Genomic DNA, 18,046 nt, shown 5'->3' with positions numbered 1-18,046 from the left:
AATCAGCAGATCACCCAGGTCTTTTTTCCCATGGAGTGACTGGTAGGTTGGATAGTGCCTGCCCCTACCACCATTCATGTTCTTCTCAGAACCTCAGAATGTGACCTTATTTGGAAATACGGTCATTGTGGATGTAATTAGTTAAGTAAAACGGGGTCATACTGGAGGTGGGGAGACCTTTAATTCAAGATGACCAGCGTCCTTTGATAAAATGAGAAGAGACACAGGGATACAGACACAGAGGAAAGACAGCCATGGGAACATGAAGCAGAGATTGGACTTGTCCTGATACAAGTTAAGGAATGCCTGGGGCTACCAGAACCTGGGGGAGGCAAGGCAGGATCCATCCCTAACGGCTGAGGAAGCATGGCACTGCCAACACCTCTGGACTTCCCAGAGAACTATAAGCGAACTTCTAGAGAGCTGTAAGAGTTTCAAATCATCTTCCTACTTCTTCCTACATTTCAAGGACACGAAGAAGAAAACTGGGTCTTTGCAGTACAGGTATCCCCCTGCTTTTCCAAAGTTTGCTTTACACCAATTTGCTTTTACGAAAGACCTACATTAGTAACCACTTTTGCTAACTGAAAGAAAGAAATCTGATGAGGATTTTTGCTTTTACCGACAAAAGCGGAAATGACGTTCAGCGTTTGTTCTGCCCCGAGCCATTAAAGAGACAGTGTGCACCCCAAGCAGCGAGAGTGGCGCCGCCAAGCTCCTTCCCTGGGAGCTACACTCAACACTCAGCATCGCAGCATCAAGCCGCCTTAGCTTTGAACTGTGTCTGTGAGCATCTGTGCTTTATCTCGATTTTGTGCATCCGTTAACAAGATGTGTCCTAAGGTATCAGAGAAGCCGAAAATGATTTGATAGGTTATTTTTTGGGTCTGGGGGTGCTCAGAAAAATTTCCCATATAAACTAGTGGTAATTGCTTCTTCGCTTTATGCCGTGTCAGTTTATGAGAGTTTCACAGGAATGGTCCACTTTCAGATAGCAGGGGAAACCCGTATGTGATAGGATTGTGGCAGGGCCATAGGTGTATATATATATATATATACACATATATATATTTTTTTCTCTAGTGGTTACCTTCAAATTCTCTATGTCTTTGGGGGCTATACATTTCTGCTTCCATTTTGGTCTAGGAAGTTTAAGATCCTAGATAGGTTTCTTTGTAAAATAATAATATTAACTTCTGTAAGGTTACTGAGAAAGTTAAATTTGTTTATATATATACAGTACTTTAAAACAAGGCCTGGTAAATAGAAAATGTTCAGTACCCATACTGTTGTTATTACTAGTGAATAATTAAAAAATGGAAAAGACAACATTTGGTTAAAAAAAAAATTAAGGGATTGATAATAATAAAAAAAAAAAGTTTTTTTTTTTTTTATTAGTATCCTAGAGCTGTCGTAACAAACGTACCACAAACTGGGTGCTTAAAACAACAGAAACTTCTCGTCTCACTGTTCTGGAGGCTAGAATTCTGAAACAGCGCTTCAGAAGGGCCATGCTCTTTCCGAAGGTTCTAGAGGAAGACTCTGTCCTGCCTCTTCCAGCTCATGGTAGCCCCTGGAGTTCCTTGGCTTCTGGCAGTACAGCTCCACTCTCTGGTTATCACATAGCCATCTTCCTTCTGTGTCATGTGTCTATGGCCTTTTCTCCTTTATAGGACACCATTCATTTTGGATTAGGATCCACCCTACTCCAGTATGACCTCGTGATACTTAACTGACTCAACTTCAAAGACCGTATTTCCAATTAAGCTCTCATTCACAGGTACAGGGGGTCAGGACTTCAACCTGTCTTTTGGGGGGACACAATTCAACTGTATTCAGCATTTAATAAGAGCCCTTTGTGCACATTGCCAGGCCCCAAGGACACGCACAGTCTCTTTCTCAAAGAAAGCAGGTAAGAGAGTTCTGTAACACCTAAATTACCTGAATTTGAAGAAACTGGAAATTGATACAAAGAGTCATACCTAGAGGAGGTGGCATCATTTATTCTGGGCTTTGAAGTAGGAATAGGCCTTTTCTAAGTGACCTGGGTGGCACGGGCCTTCCAGGCAAAGGGAAAAGCATGGGTATCATCCACGCCTACATATGATAACATTCTGAGGCAGTATTCTGAATGAGGATGACAGCTGATGAAGTAATCTCATTTTACAGTATAGCTAGGACAGGATGATGAAAAGGCTGGCAGTGTAAAAAGAAAATAAACAGTAATATCCACAGCAGATACGGCCCATGTCCCTGGGGCACACATTATATAACTATTAGGACTACATGCAGGAAGAGGCAGACTCACTATTGCACGGTAAGCAATTAATAAGAGGTGAATGATCCCACAGCAGGGCTGGAGAGAGCATGGGGAATTTGCTTGTTCTTTTCCAACTAGGTCAGATTCACACAGGCAATGGGATTTCATGAGGAACTTCAGTGAAAGAAAGGTCACAGAGCTGCAAGATAAAGAGGTGAGAAGGCTGTCACAGGCATCAAGGAACCCATCTTATTTAATATGGTGTTAGGCTGGCTCCTCACATCAAATGATGAGTGAGCAACAGACGTGTGTCCTCGCCCCTGCTGGAGGAAGCTAAGTGCGGGAGCTCTGTGGTGACGTCCAATCAGAATGAGTAAGGGCAGATAAGTTTAAGCATGGGCTTGGTGCCACCTAAACATGTTGGCCATGTTGCCTAAGTAATATGTCAGTCTCATGGCATCTTATGTTGTGCAGTGTCCCAAAGTAAAGCCCCATCTTAAATGGCAGGCATGTTCTTATTAAATTGAACGCTACATTATTAGTCTATGCCCTTATAAAGGCAATGTGGGCAAATTACTTAAACTTCTAAGTACCAGTTTCTACTTGTTTGTAACAGGAATAGTAGAGTACTATTAACTGATAAGATTGTTGGGAGGGTTGAAAGTACAATCATTGTATTAATCCTAGTGCCTGGAGTGTAGTAAATTTTCAGTAAATTCTCGCTACGATTTCTTTTTCGAGGTGCCTTTAAAGACCAGAATTTAAACTCTATCTCTCCATCTACTTTTTCCATGGTCAGTTATAAGCTGCTTCCCCGCTGTAGCCTGCTGCCAATACAAAGAGAATAAACACTAGCTTTAACAATTGACCAAATAAAATATAATTAGAAAAATACATCTATAGCCTCAAGCCACAAGACACACTGCTGAAACAATAAATGACTTTCGGATTGTGTGTAGTATCTTAGAGTGCTCTGGCCTATTCACTAGTGTGGAAAATTAAAGGAGCCCTGGTGGCACGGTGTTAAGAGCTTGGCTGCTAACCAAAAGGTCAGGAGTTCAAATCTACCACCCACTCCTTAGAAACCCTATGGGGCAGTTCTATTCTGTCCTATAGGGTTGCTAGGAGTCAGAATCAACTTGACTGCAACTGGTTTTAGAGATTACGGAACTGACAAAACATAATACTGATATATGCATTTTTTAGCAACCAACTTATATTATTTGCTAATGTCAGCGATGTGTTTTTTAACTGAGTCATCAATTCTTAGCCAAGATGTCACTAGGGTCAGTCACAATCCAATGCCATTAATGACCAGGTAGGTGAAGGAAAAACAAGCCAGGGGTGCAGGGCAATAGGGAGTTGCAGAGAATGTGACCAAGTGAACAGTTTAATGGAAACCCTGGTGGCGTAGTGGTTAAGAGCTACGGCTGCTAACCAAAAGGTCACCAGTTTGAATCCACCAGGCGCTCCCTGGAAACTCTATGGGGCAGTTCTACTCTGTCCTATAGAGTCTCTCTGAGTCAGCATCTATTTGATGGCAGTTGGGCTTTGGTTATAGGTTTAAGGGCACTCAAATGCGATGGAAAAAAACAAAACAAACACCAGGTATACAAATAAAAACCTGCCTGCAGGCTAATTTCAGCCCATAGAGAGTTTTAACTCTTGATAAACTCCTCCATTCTTTGGTATTTCTCCCTTTATCCACCTCAGATACCCTCTAAGTTGTTGATAATACTTAAGACAGTTCACTGAAAAGAGAACTACAGAACGAATGAAATGAGCACTTAATGGAACACTTCATTGTGTGTGTACTGTAAGTCTAAATATCACTGTCTTTCGAAGACACGGTACATAAACACCTGCAACACAAGGTGAGGGTCTCAGGGAGTTCAGTATTTAATCAGCTTCCCAGGTGATTCTTCACACATTGAAGAAAACCGTCTTCCCATAATGATTAATTTATTTCATAGAATTTTTCTTTGTTCTATAGGGTCGCTATGAGTCGGAATCGATTCGATGGCAATGGGTTTTTTTTTGTTTTTTTTTTTAACTCACAATGTTAGTCGGGTTCTGCCACTTCAAAACCTCTTGCTTCTTCATTTACATTTTCCAACTGTCACTCTGTAATAAAATACTTTATTTTCTTCTGGTGTATTCTAATCCAGGAATCATTAGTCTAAATCATCTGTTTTACCTCATTTCTACATATAATTTTTTTTATTGGTTTTACTACTTTTTTTTATTTGAAGGTAATGTGAAATTTGTAAATATTAAATGTGTGCTATTTAAAATCTTCACAAAACATAAACAAATCTTTAAATATAAACAGAGACTGCTGTCACAAGTCAGAACTTTAATGAAATAGCTCTGCAGATAAATTTTCTGTACTACCATTTGCAAATTTTAATCTGCCTGAAAATTACAGCATTACCAATTTCCTTCCCTCACTGCTTTATTCCCTCCACTTTTTATTTCTATAATTACTAAGGATCATTTATTTTCTTGTTTTTCTACTGCCCACAATATTTAATATTTTATAGGTGCAAAAACAAAGTCAACAGAATCTCTCCAAGTCTCTGCTGACAAGTTCAACTATTTGCTAATCAATTTTTTTGTAGTGAAATTCTTGAAAAACGAGGATTTCAAGAACCAGACCCAAAGAAAAGGTGGCATCATAATTCTGGGAATCCCCTGTTCAGCCTAGGCCTCTCTTTCGCCCCTCAGGCTTATAAAACCTGCAGAATAGAAGCTGAGTGGGACCTGCTACATTCCCTCCACCCACCAGAGGACGGCAAAGGTGAACGATAAAGGGATTCCTTACCTCTTCATTCAATAGCACTTATTTCCTCTTTTATTCAGGTAGAAGTAACACTGAACTTACTGACTCAGTTGGACTGTAATCATTATCTTTAATCTTCTGTGTATTAGAGGTCAGAATGGGTGTGGACTTTGGTTTTGTCAGGAGTAGCCAAAACCAAACCAAACTCATTGCCATCTATTTGATTCCGACTCATAAGGAAGCTTAAATTCCTTAACTCCACTTAAAATGTTCTATGGAATCATCCTGCCCTATTGGTTTTTTTCCTCAATCTTTCATTGTCTTTATTCTCTTCTTTTCCTTCTCTTCCTGAGATAGGGAAGAAAAGGGGACTGGGCCCCTAGGCAAGGAACCCTGCAACACCGGCAAGCTTGGCTAATGACATCAAACCCCCATCCTGGAACCTGAGATAAGGAAAGAACCAACAATGTACTTCCTTGTAAGATGTTTTTCAGAAGGACCAGCCCGATCTGGTCCCTGGAGCATGCCCAGACATCCACAAGGTGACTGATAGATGACCTCCACCTGATGCAAGTACCTGAGACAGGAATCAAACCCGCGCCGAAAGGGGACTGTGCAGGCACGACACTCCATACTAAGTCCCGCCACCCAGTCCCAGGAGCCTTTGCTACAGGTTCCACCTTGGATTCCAGACGCGCGCACAGCCTAATTTAGGATGCACCGCCATTTTGAGAAGTATTCGTCCCTTGAAAGAAACCTACTAAATACTCATTATTATCCTCACCAAACCCATGTAAGCCCCAGAAAAACCTTTGTTCAGAGGAGCAAAGGTTAGCATTGCTTGGTCCCTATCTGTTACCCACTTGCTCGCAAGCCTTTCCTCTTTCTGTCACTAATAAACTTTTGTTCGTGCGGAACCTCTGGGCCTCTCCTCGTCATTCTTGGTCAGTAGAAGGCAAGAACCTAGGAAGGGCTTATTCCTGAGCTGGGAAGCAACAGATTGGTGAAAGAACTAACATGGGTTGGTTATCACAGATGTCCCTTTCTTTTTCTACGTCCAGTCCTAACTTTCTCTTAATACATTTGGTTTGGTTATTCTAAGAAAGTAATTTTAATACTTTTGAGTATAACTTAAAATTATCATTGTAAAAGATGGTATAACATACCTAAATTAAGACTAAAGTATCATTTTCGCCTTCACTAAAAGTAGGACAAGTAGAAAAATAAGAAACATAAGAATTCATTTTCTTTAATTTGTTTTTCATGCCTATCTTTTAAATGAGGTGCTAATGAGCACAAAAAGCCTGGAATGATTTTTACAAGCAACCGTTTCATAGAAGATGTATGAGATCATTCTCTGTATTAAATATCCTTACTTTAATAAATTTCATTATTAGAAACACACAGTTCAGGATCTAATAAACAGAATAGTTTAAGATACTCTTCCCTTTAAAAGTAATATCTGGTAAGATTCTTATACAGAGAAACCTGTGAGAGCCAGAACTCAACAGGACTGCCTTGTTCGTCCAGGTCTCGAAAGTTTTCTGCCTTTGATGGCATGTGGTCGTTCCACTCTTCTATCACTCATTTTAGTGGAATATATTTGAGTTTTCCTTCTCTGACATGTTTCCACCTATACAGGTTCTGCCTTTCACAGGTTTCACTGTATATAAAATTAAAATAACAAAAGCAATGCTTTTAGAATCTAAGTGGTATTACCAGAGTTGAATTTATATTCATTCACTTAAAGGAAACAATGGGAAACAGCTAGAAAACCAAATAAAATACATGAAACAATCGTTTTAAGACACTGAACAACAAGCAGAACAGGAACACAAATAAGGTAAATCCTATAACTGCAACCAGATTACTGCCTGGAAGCAGTTTACAGACAACAGCATGGTGAGGAAGATCCCAAACAGAAGTCAAAGTTCTCAAGGAATTGAGAAGACAGAGATCAGACTTCAGGGAGGCCGAGAAAGCTAGAATTTGCAGGACAGGAGAAGAGGCAGCAGCACAGAGAAGGAGCTCTGGAGATTTACAGAGGAATGTCCTTGAATGTTTGGCTGAGTAACGACCTGTGAGTGGCGTGAAACTCCACTGGGCTTGGAAAAGAAACACTGGAAAGCATCAGCCAATTACTTTCCAAAGTTCACACAGAGCCAGTTATATTTTGTGTTCCCACCAGCCAGAAAAGAGACAGGATAGTACACAGGCACGGGCAGAGTAGTCAGGCATATGCCCGTAATAAAAAACCCACTGCTGGCTAGTCAAATCAACTCATAGCAACCCACAGGAGAGTAGAACTACTCCATAGGGTTTCCAAGACAGTACTCTTTTTGGAAGCAGCCTGCGACATCTTTCTCCCATGGAGTGGATGGTGGGTTTGAACTGCCAACATTTGTGTGTGTCTATCTGTCTGTCTGAAAAAATAATGGCCAAAAATCTTCCAAATTCGATGAAAATTATACCACCACCAATCCAAGAATCTCAACAAATGCCAAGCAGAAGAAACATAAAGAAAACCATACAAGACAGTTCCTAATCAAACTGCAGAAACCTAGTCTTAAAGAGAAAATCCTAAAAGCAGCCAGAGGAAAGAAGACATATTACATAGAGAGGAAAAGACAAGAATGACAGTAGACTTCTAATTAGAAACTATGCAAGGCAAGACTATAAAGTAACACCTCCAAAGCTGTGAAAAAAAGATGGTCAGTCTAGAAAACCTTACCCAGCAAAAATGTATTTCAAAACTGAAAACAATATAAAGACTTTTTTCAGACAAACAAAAGGTAAAGCAAAGAATTCGCTGCCAGCAGAACTGCACTATGAAAAATATTAAAGGAAGTACTTCAGGTCAGAAGAAAATGATACCAAAGGGTGCCCTAAATCTCAGTTAAATGAAAAGAGGTAAAAGTGATAACTATGTGGGAAAATAAAACAGTTTTTTCTTTATTTTGTAAAATTTCTGAACAAAATAGTGAATTCTTTAAAGCAAAGCAATAACAATGGATTGTAAGGCTTATAACAAATATAGAGGTAAGATATATGATAAGAATGGCACAAATAACAAGAAGCGGGAAATGGAAGTACATTGTTTTGAGATTCTAATACTACATGTAAAGTGGCATAATATTATTTGAAGGTAGACAGTGATAAGATAAAAATGTATACAATAAACCCTACAACAACAAGTTTTAAAAGAATAAAACAAAAGGTTATAGCTATAACCCCAAAACCCAAACCCATTGCCATCGAGTTGATTCTATAATGGAGACCAAATAAAATTATTTTAAAAATTCATTTAACCCAAAAGAAGACAAAAATAGGACAAAGACTAGATAAGACAAGTAGAAAATACATATCAAGATGACAGTCTTTAGCCTATATTAATCATCACACTAAATGTAAATGTTTTAAATAACTCCAAGTAAAAAGCAGAGAATGTCAAATCGGACAAAAAAGCAAAACAACTACATGTTGCTTACAAGAAACGCCTTAATTATAATGATACAAATGGTTTAATAGGAAAAGTTACATCATGCTAACACTAGCCGGAAGATATATTAATAACATCAGACAAAGCAGTTTTTGGAGCAAATGATCTTATAAGAAGAAAGAAGATCATTTCACAATGAAAAAAGGGTCAGTTTATCAAAATGGCCTAACAATCCTATATGTACCTAATGATAGAACTTCAAAATATAATCACAAACAATGACAGAACTGCAGAAGGAAATAGACAAATCCACAATTATCGTTGGAAATTTCAATACCTCTCAATAATTGATAAAAAGTAAAAAAAATAGTTTCAAGGATATAGAAAACTTGAATAACACTATTAACCCAACTGTGTGGTTTGAAATAAGGCAACATGTGTGTCAGGGTTGTTTCCTTTCACTATACTTATTCAATCTGTATGCTGAACAAATAATCTCAAAGGCTAGACTATATAAAGAAGAATGTGGCATCTGGACTGGAGGAAGACTAGCTAGCAACTTGTGATATGCGGATGACACAATCTTGCTTGTTGAAAGCACAGAGGACTTGGAGCACTTACTGGTAAAGATCAATGACTTCTGCTTTCAGTATGGATTACACCTTAACATAAAGAAAACAAAGATCTGCACAAATGGGCCAATGAACAACACCACGAAGAACACAGAAACACTGAAGTTGTTGGGGATTTCATTTTACTTCAATCTACTGTCAGTGCCATGGAGGCAGCAGTCAAGAAATCAGGTGATGTATTGCATTGGGCAAATCTGCTGCCTAAGATCCCTTTAAAGTGTTAAAAAGCAAAGATGTCACCTTGATGACTAAGGTGTGCCTGACCCAATCACCTCATATGCATGCAAAAGCTAGACAATTAAAAAAGTTATTCAAGAACATAATGAAAAAGTTAATAAGCTGCAAGAACCCACAGAGAGACACCAATCAGAAATTCAAAAGATTAACAATAAAATTACAGAATTAGACAGCTCAACAGAAAGCCAGAGGAGCAGAACTAAGCAAGTGGAAGGCAGAATTTGTGAGACTGAAAACAAAGCACTTGCCACCAATACATCTGAAGAAAAATCAGATAAAAGAATTTTAAAAAATGAAGAAGCCCTAAGAATCACGTGGGACTTTATCAAGAGAAATAATCTACGAGTGATGGAAGTGCCAGAACAGGGAGGGATAACAGAAAATACAGAGAGAATTGTTGAAGATTTGTTGGCAGCAACCTTCCCTAATATCGTGAAAGATGAGAAGATATCTATCCAAGATGCTCATCAAGCTCCACATAAGGTAGATCTTAAAAGAAAGTCACCGAGACATATTATAATCGAGTTTGCCAAAACAAAAGATTAAGAGAATTTTAAGAGTGGCTAGAATAGGGATTAAAAAAAAAACTTTTTTTTTAGGGATAAACGAAAATTCACCTACAAAGGAGAGTCAATAAAGATAAGCTCAAACTACTCAGCAGAAACCATGCAGACAAGAAGGCAGTGGGATGACTTATATAAAGCACTGAAGGAAAAAAATTGCCAGCCAAGAATCATATATCCAGCAAAACTGTCTCTCAAATACAAAGGTGAAATTAGGACATTTCCAGATAAACAAAACTTTAGAGACTTCATAAAAAACAAACCAAAACTACAAGAAATACTAAAGGGAGTTTTCTGGTTAGAAAATCAATAATATCAGATATCAACCCAAGACTAGAACACTGGACAGAGCAACCAAATGTCAACCCAGATAGGGAAATCACAAAAATAAATCAAGATAAAAACCACTCAAAACAGGGAAACAGCGATGTCATTATGTAAAAGAAGACAATGTTAAAACAATAAAGAGGGACCTAAGAAATGTAGTCATAGATCTTTCATACGGAGAGGAAGGCAAGGCAATATAAAGAAATAAAAGTTAGGTTTAAACTTAGAAAAGTAGGGGTAAATATTAAGGTAACCACTAAGAATTCTACTCATCGAAATGAAGCACAAGAAAAAAATAGACACTTAGCAGAAACAAAACCCACTACAGCAAATAAGAGGAAAAGACAATATATAAAGATAAGCTACTCAGCACAAAAAATTAAGTGGGTAAAAGAAACTCAACGACACACAAAAAAAGGTATCAGAATGACTGCACTAAACTAATGCCTATCCGTAGTTACACTGAATGTAAATGGACTAATGCACCAATTAAGAGACAGAGAGTGGCCGAATGGATAAGAAAACACGATCCATCTACATGCTGCCTACAAGAGACACACCTTAGATTTAGAGACACAAACAAACTAAAACTCAAAGGATGGAAAAAACTGTATCAATCATCAATCAAACAACAACCAAAAAGAGCAGGAGTGGCAATATTAATTTCTGACAAAATAGGCTTTAAAGTTAAATCCACCACAAAGGATAAGAAAGGACACTAGGTAATGATTAAAGGGACAACCAACTTGACCTCATAGACATATACAGAACACTCCACCCAACAGCAGTCAAGTATACTTTCTTTTCCAACACACATGGAATATTCTCTAGGATAGACCTCGTATTAGGTCATAAAGCAAGCCTCAGCAGAATCCAAAACATCGAAATATTACAAAGCATGACCATAAGGCCATAAAAGTAGAAATCAATAACAGAAAAAGCAGGGAAAAGAAATCAAACACTTGGAAACTGAACAATGCCCTGCTCAAAAACGACTGGGTTATAGAGGACATCAAGGATGGAATAAAGAAATTCACAGAATCCAATGAGAATGAAAACACTTCCTATCAGAACCTTTGGGACACAGCGAAAGCAGTGCTGAGACATGAATTTATATCAATAAATGCACACATACAAAAAGAACAAAGGGCCAAAATCAAAGAATTATCCCTATAACTTGAACAAATAGAAAGAGAGCAACAAAAGAAACCCTCAGGCCCCAGAAGAAAGCAAATAATAAAAACAGAGCAGAATTAAATAAAATAGAGAACAGAAAAACAATTGAAACCGTTAACAAGACCAAAAGGTGGTTCTTTGAAAAAATTAACAAAATTGATAAAACACTGACCAAACTGACAAAAGAAAAACAGGAGAGGAGTCAAATAACCCAAATAAGAAATCAGATAGGTGATATTACAACAGACCCAACTGAAATTAAAAGAATCATATCAGATTACTATGAAAAATTGTACTCTAACAAATTTGAAAACCTAGAAGAAATGAGAGAATTTCTACAAACACACTACCTATCTAAACTAACACAAACAGAGGTACAACAACTAAATAGACCCATAACAAAATAAGAGATTGAAAAGGTAATCAAAAAACTCCCAGCAAAAAAAAAAGCTCTGGCCGGGAAGCCTTCAACACCACTACTACTAAAGGTATTTCAGAGCATAGAAAAGGATGAAATACTCCCAAACTCATTCTATGAAGCCAGCATATCCCTGATACCAAAACCAGGTAAAAACACCACAGAATGAAAATTACAGGAAAAAAGCAAAACTTTACAGCAATAAATTTGACAGCTTAGATGTAATAGACAAATTTTTCAAAGATACAAACTACTGAAGGACTACACAAGAAGTGGATAAACTGAATAGCCTTATATCTGTTGAATAACTGAATCTGTAGTTAAAAACATTCCCACAAAGAAAACACCTACAAAAATTAACTTAAAAATTTCTGCTATATTTTCTTCTAAAAGTTTGATAGTTTTAGGTTTTATATTAGATCAAGGAGAGAACACAGGAGAAAATCTTTGTAACCTTAGGTTAGGCAAAGATTTCTTATATATGTCATCCATAGCATAGACTATTAATCAAAATATGTATTTTATCAAAATTAAAAACTTCTGGTTCTCAAAAGATACTGTAAGAGGAATAAAAAGGCCACTGACAGGGAGAAAGCATCTATCTAGACTTACATCCAGAATATATTAAGACCTCTCAAAATTCAACAATAAGAAGAAAAATAATCCAAGGAAAAAAACAGGCAAAAGAAATGGACACTTCACCAAAGGCTTATGGGTGGCAACTAAGCACATGAAAAGACCCTTGACAACATGAGTTATTATGGAAATGCAAGTTAAAATTACAATGAGATAACATTTGGCACCTATTAAAATTGCAAAATTAAAAGGACTGATCACACCAAGTGCTGGCAAGGATGTGAAGCAATGGGAACTCTCATTCAGTGAAGCTGGGAACAAAAAATGTTATAACCGCTTTGGAAAACAGTTTTGCAGTTTCTCATAAAGTTAAACATACAGCTATCATATGTTCCAGCCTTTCTACTCTTAGGTATTTATCCAAGTGAAAAACAAATAAACGAACCAAACCTGTTGCGGTCTAGTCGATTCCTACTCATAGCAACCCCATAGGACAGAACAGAACAGAACTGCACCATAGAGTTTCCAAGGAGCAGCTGGTAGCTACGAGCTGCCGACCTTTTGGTTAGCAGCGGTAGGTCTTAACCACTATGCCACCAGGGTTTCCTTCCAAGTGAAAAGAACGCATAAGCCATACAAACAACTGTATATGAATGTTCACAGCAGCTTTATTTGTGGTAGCCAAAACCTGGACACAACCCAAATATCCACCAACAGCGAATGGATTAAAAAATGTGGTATATCCATACAATAGAATATGTCTCTGCAAAAAAAAAAAAAAAATGGAATAAACTACTGATACACACAAAACATAGACAGACCTGAAAATAATTTTACTGAGTGGAAGAAGCCAGACGAAAGACTACATACGGCATGATTCCAATCATATAAAACTTCGCTAAATACAAACTAGTGTAGGGTGATAAAAAGAAAATCAGTGGTTGCCCCAGGGGAGCAGGGGGTGGGACGGAGGGATTACAAAGGAGCACAAGGGAACTTTGGGTTTCATGAATAAGTTCATTATTTTCATGGTGGTAACTGTTTCATGGATGTATCATGGATGTACATAAATGACCAAACTTACTAAACTCCACACTTTAAATGGAAACCCCTTGTGGCATAGTAGTTAAGAGCTACGGCTGCTCACCAAAAGGTCGGCAGTTTGAATCCACCAGGCGCTCCTTGGTAACTTTAAATATGTGCTTCTTTCTGTATTATCAATTACATTTTCAATGAAGCTGTTTTAACAAAATGTTATTATAACACACTATAAGGGCCTGTCTAAATTATATTTTACTTATTACATGCAAGCAGAATATTCTGCTATGTATGTTTTTCTTTATAATAGGATTTTACTAGGTTGAAAAGCACACTTGAAACTTTTTAAAGGCAATTACAGTTCCTGAAAGACAGAAAATTTATTTTCCTCGGGCTTGTTTTACTCCAACAATGCCTCACCACAACAGAGATATGAATCTTGTTACTAGCCGGAACTTCACCCAAGGGAAAGTAAATAGTACATTAATAAACATTCAAAGTTTATTCATCATAAAGTCAGGAAATTCAAAACTAAGATATTCACAAAAGGGAAGAGCTAATGAATTTGCAGAAAATAATGCTATTCAGTCTGTGACTGCCAAATTGATTCTTGATATTTCAGCTGTACAATACCAATCCTTGGCAAAGGCAACGGACTGCAGACCCCACCATTCTCTAACATACTCGATTTTCTTTCTCAGTGTCTGGGGATGCTTTCTCACCAGAGGTCAAAGGCCGTGCTGCCTGACTTGTCCACTGCCTCTGCCCTGGTCAGCACTGCTTCCACCCCCAGTTCTCCTTTAGCCTGGTTTGGTCAGCCCATGAGCTGCCACTTTCACGGTCTCTCTCAGAACCTCATTCCTCATCCTTCTCCCCAAGGGCTTTTCTTTTTCAGTTCTTCTTTTGTTTCATAATTCTACTTGCTTTTCTAAACTTTGACTTTCACCTTCATGGGAAATCAAAATGTTAAGGTGAGCAACGTTTTTTTAAGTCTGAGTGATTCTTGGGAAAGAAGACACAACGTGGGTGTTGCACAGTGGGAAGCGGGCCCTGTCCCCAGATCAATGACCCCCACTGGTAGTCCAAGAGGGAAGGTTTCTATTCTCTAGGTAGATTCAACCATGGTGACTCCACACCACCAAACACCTATGCTATTGTTGTTATTAGTTGTCATCAACTCAATTCCAACTCATAGTGACTCCATGTGTGCAGAGTAGAGCTGCTCCAAGGACTGTCTTTTGAGGTGCCTCTGGGTGGGTTTAAACAGTCAACCTTTTGGCTAGTAGTCAAGCACTTAACCTTTTGCACCACCCAGAGACTTCCTGGTCCTATGCTACATCTTTCTATATTTTAATGTCACCCACACAACCATTAGGCTTCAGCCACCTGCTATGCCTAGAACCAGCCCCTCCCCTCAAAATCTAGGTCCTAGTCTCACTGGCAGATCAAAGTGAGTTCCCCCTTGTTAACCTTTCTTAGCCTCTCTTAGACCTGTGTAGACAATCTAAAATCACAGAGAACTTATAACAAGGTTAAATCTTAAAAGGGAATAGATTCTCTAGCCCTTCTCTCCAAGGAAGCTCCTGGTCCTTGCCCAAATTAGCTCTCAGGTTCTCAGTGCCTCACAGGGCTAAAGAGGAGGTGGAGCTTTGCTGAGCCCAAAACTTGGCCCCCTTTATCCTTACAAATATGTGTACTATTGTCACAGCTTGGGATCCCCCATAAAGCTGACTCTGATATGGAGATGCGTGTGCAGGAACTCAGGAACTGGAAACGGTCTCAGGGTATCACCAGCATGGGAGTGGGCAGCAGGGCTGGGCAGTGAAGGAAGTGAACCGAACTGCAGTCCAGTCTCAACAAAGGCCTCAGTCGATCCCATGGGGTTGGGGGGGCGGGGGGTGACTGCTGCTTCAGGTTGTCTCAAATAGAGGCAAAGGCGTTGAGACTTTATATCCCAAAAATGTGGGCTATCCCTAGGAAAGGGGTCTGACTTTGGGCTCTCCACAGCCAAGGACAATTCTGAGAGAGGGACTCCTCTAGAGCTGTCAGCAGAAAGTGAGAGAATAAGGGATAAGGGCTTGAGGGTAGGGGTAGCGGGGTTCTGGGCAGCTTCTACTCCCAAAGATTCCACTACTAGTTGGTATTATTTCCAAATATCTTAAATTCCACAGATGCACATTTGACCAAGGTCAAGAGCCTACTGCTCCTTCCCAGCTCCTCAAGTATTTCTTATACTTGAACTGTTTTCACTGTAGGGAACAATTTTATTCAAAGATCTACACTGGAGCACATGAACTTACATTGTAAAATATCTGAAAGGCCATGTGATATTTGAACGTTATTAAGCTATCTATACAACTCAAATGTCCATCAACCAACCAACGAATGGTCATATAAAATGCAGCACATCCATACAAGGGAATATTATTTGGTCATAAAAAGGAATGAAGTACTGATACATGATACCACATGCACAACACTTGAAAGCATTATGATAAGTGGGAGAAGCCAGACACAAAGAACACATACTGGATAATTCCATGCTTATGAAATGTCCAGAATAAGCAAATCCAGAGACAGAACATAGATTAGCAGTTATCAGAGGCTAGGGAGGGGAGAACAGGGCCTGAATGCTGATAGATACAAGATTTCTTTTTCAGGGATGACAGAAATATTCTGGAATTGGATAGTGGTGACGGTTGCACAACACAGCGAATATACTAAAAGCCTAGTGAACACACTAAAAGCCACCAAATTACAGTAAAGCAGAAACAAAGATACCAAGAATGTAGTTTGTTTAGTATAAAGTATTTTAGGGCCACTTTGGATAAAATTAAGTCCCTACAAACTAAATGAACCATTAAATTCAAAGCGTGAATTATTTCCCTCTTTTTTTATGCAGAAAAAACAAAGACCAAAGACACCCTTTAAGTGTTTTCCAATCTTATATAAAAGATAATGAATGCACAAGATGCCTAAGCGTTCATTTACCAAACAGTTTCCTTCCTCTTGGGCTCTGGAGTCTATCTGGAAACAACCTAATGCAACAGCAAAGGAAAAAGTAATTTAAATTAGGCCATTAGACAAAGCAGTGACATTCGATGTATTTAATGTATTTCCCAGACACTATCTCGAATGCTTTCTATTTCCCAATCAACAACACTGCTGTTCTAATAGATCTGGCCATCAGATATAATTGGCCTTCAATTATATTTCATTCCAAATGAATCTTCATTCATGTACCAAACCAAAGGAAAGATGATGCTGTTTGCCAAAGCAAGAGACACTAACAGCGGAGACACTCTTGAAGACAACCAAGAAAAATACCAGAGCCAGCTTTCCGCGGGGTGAGTAATTCCTAAGTGCAGGGATTTTACGGGAAATCACCTCCTGTGGGCAGGTTTATTCCACTTCCACAGTGCCTGCAGGAAGAGATGTGGCTTCCAGGCATCTGCACCTCCCTGAAGACTGGATAATGGGCAGAGTAATTCTCCCCACTGAGGTATGACTGCAGAGCACAGGAGTTCGCTCCAAGTAAAAACATTTTCAACAAACCACGGTAGGACAACACTTTCTCCCTGAAGGGATTAAATATCTTCAGCATTCTGAGGCACACCCTTAGTCTGCATATGCATCCCTTGTCTGTTATTTCTGACAGCTGGAAGATACAGCAGATCTTTCAAAATGTAGCCCAGCTGCCCATTCATCTAATTCAGCCCCCCTAAATATTTCCCTGGGCTTTGCCACCTGCCGGTGGGAAATAACCACTGAGGCTCTCTTACCGATTTCACACTCGTGTGATGCCCTGTAATTTCCTAACACACCCAAATTACCATTCAGGGTCCTAAAGCAGCAATTTAGGAATTTCTGCTGACCTGGAAGTGAATGCAACCGGCAAAGTTTCCCGTTTAAACTCAGGAATTAGCTTGTTTACTGCCCAAGATCTTCCCTCCCTATACAATCAGTCTGATGTGCCATGTTAGCATTTCCCAATATTAGAGAATAAAATTAAGGCAAACTCATAAACAGAGAAGTCATAAAATGTAGACGTTGATGTGAGACAATAAATAACTGAGATGGCCAATCCTTCATTTAGTGAAGGAGAAAAATGGTGGAAAAGATTATGCCATAATATACAAAGAGTTTTAAATGTCACACAGCAAAATGTTTTTCAGTGCAGTTTCAGAAACACTGGAAAGCGTTCCACAACAAAATCCTATGGAATTTCCTGGAAATCCAAGGCAGTTCTTTCTCTACATATGTAAAGGCATTGCATTCATTTCTTCATCAGGCATGTTCTGACCACCTACTAAATGTAAGGTGAAGAGTCAAGTGTTTTCTCAGTCTCAAGCATGTATTTCATAGACACAAAAAACCAATACCCTGATGCCTCAACTCACTGTCAAGTTCTTCATGAGCAACTGGACTACTCAAGTTTGAACCTTGTTATGAAAGCTGACAGTCACAAAACTCTCCTCTCGACTCTGCCCTGTTTATTGTTAGCTGCTATCATGTCATCCCCCCTCCCAAACTCATGGGGATATCATCACACAATGGAATCAAACCACTGTGATCCATTGGGTTTTCACTGGCTGATT

At 38.9% G+C, this 18,046-nt stretch overlaps 1 protein-coding gene across 4 annotated transcripts in view; it reads right to left on the bottom strand.

The window, feature by feature from the left end:
* Positions 1–18,046, bottom strand: part of GNAQ (G protein subunit alpha q) — a 325,499-nt gene that overhangs the window by 246,123 nt on the left and 61,330 nt on the right. Inside the window, exon 1 of one of the 4 annotated variants that reach the window (XM_023544736.2) lies at positions 2,309–13,109. The exons of the other annotated variants lie outside the window; for them this stretch is intronic. Coding sequence (XP_023400504.1) covers positions 2,309–2,369 — 61 coding nt within the window. The 5' untranslated portion in view covers positions 2,370–13,109. Of the gene's footprint in view, positions 1–2,308; positions 13,110–18,046 lie in introns of those variants that run through there. 4 annotated transcript variants of the gene reach the window in all.

Source organism: Loxodonta africana, chromosome 9, assembly GCF_030014295.1.
Source record: "Loxodonta africana isolate mLoxAfr1 chromosome 9, mLoxAfr1.hap2, whole genome shotgun sequence".
NCBI classification, from domain to species: domain Eukaryota; kingdom Metazoa; phylum Chordata; class Mammalia; order Proboscidea; family Elephantidae; genus Loxodonta; species Loxodonta africana.
The sequence above is the reverse complement of the archived record's forward strand: the minus strand, read 5'-3'. Positions and strand labels throughout refer to the sequence as shown.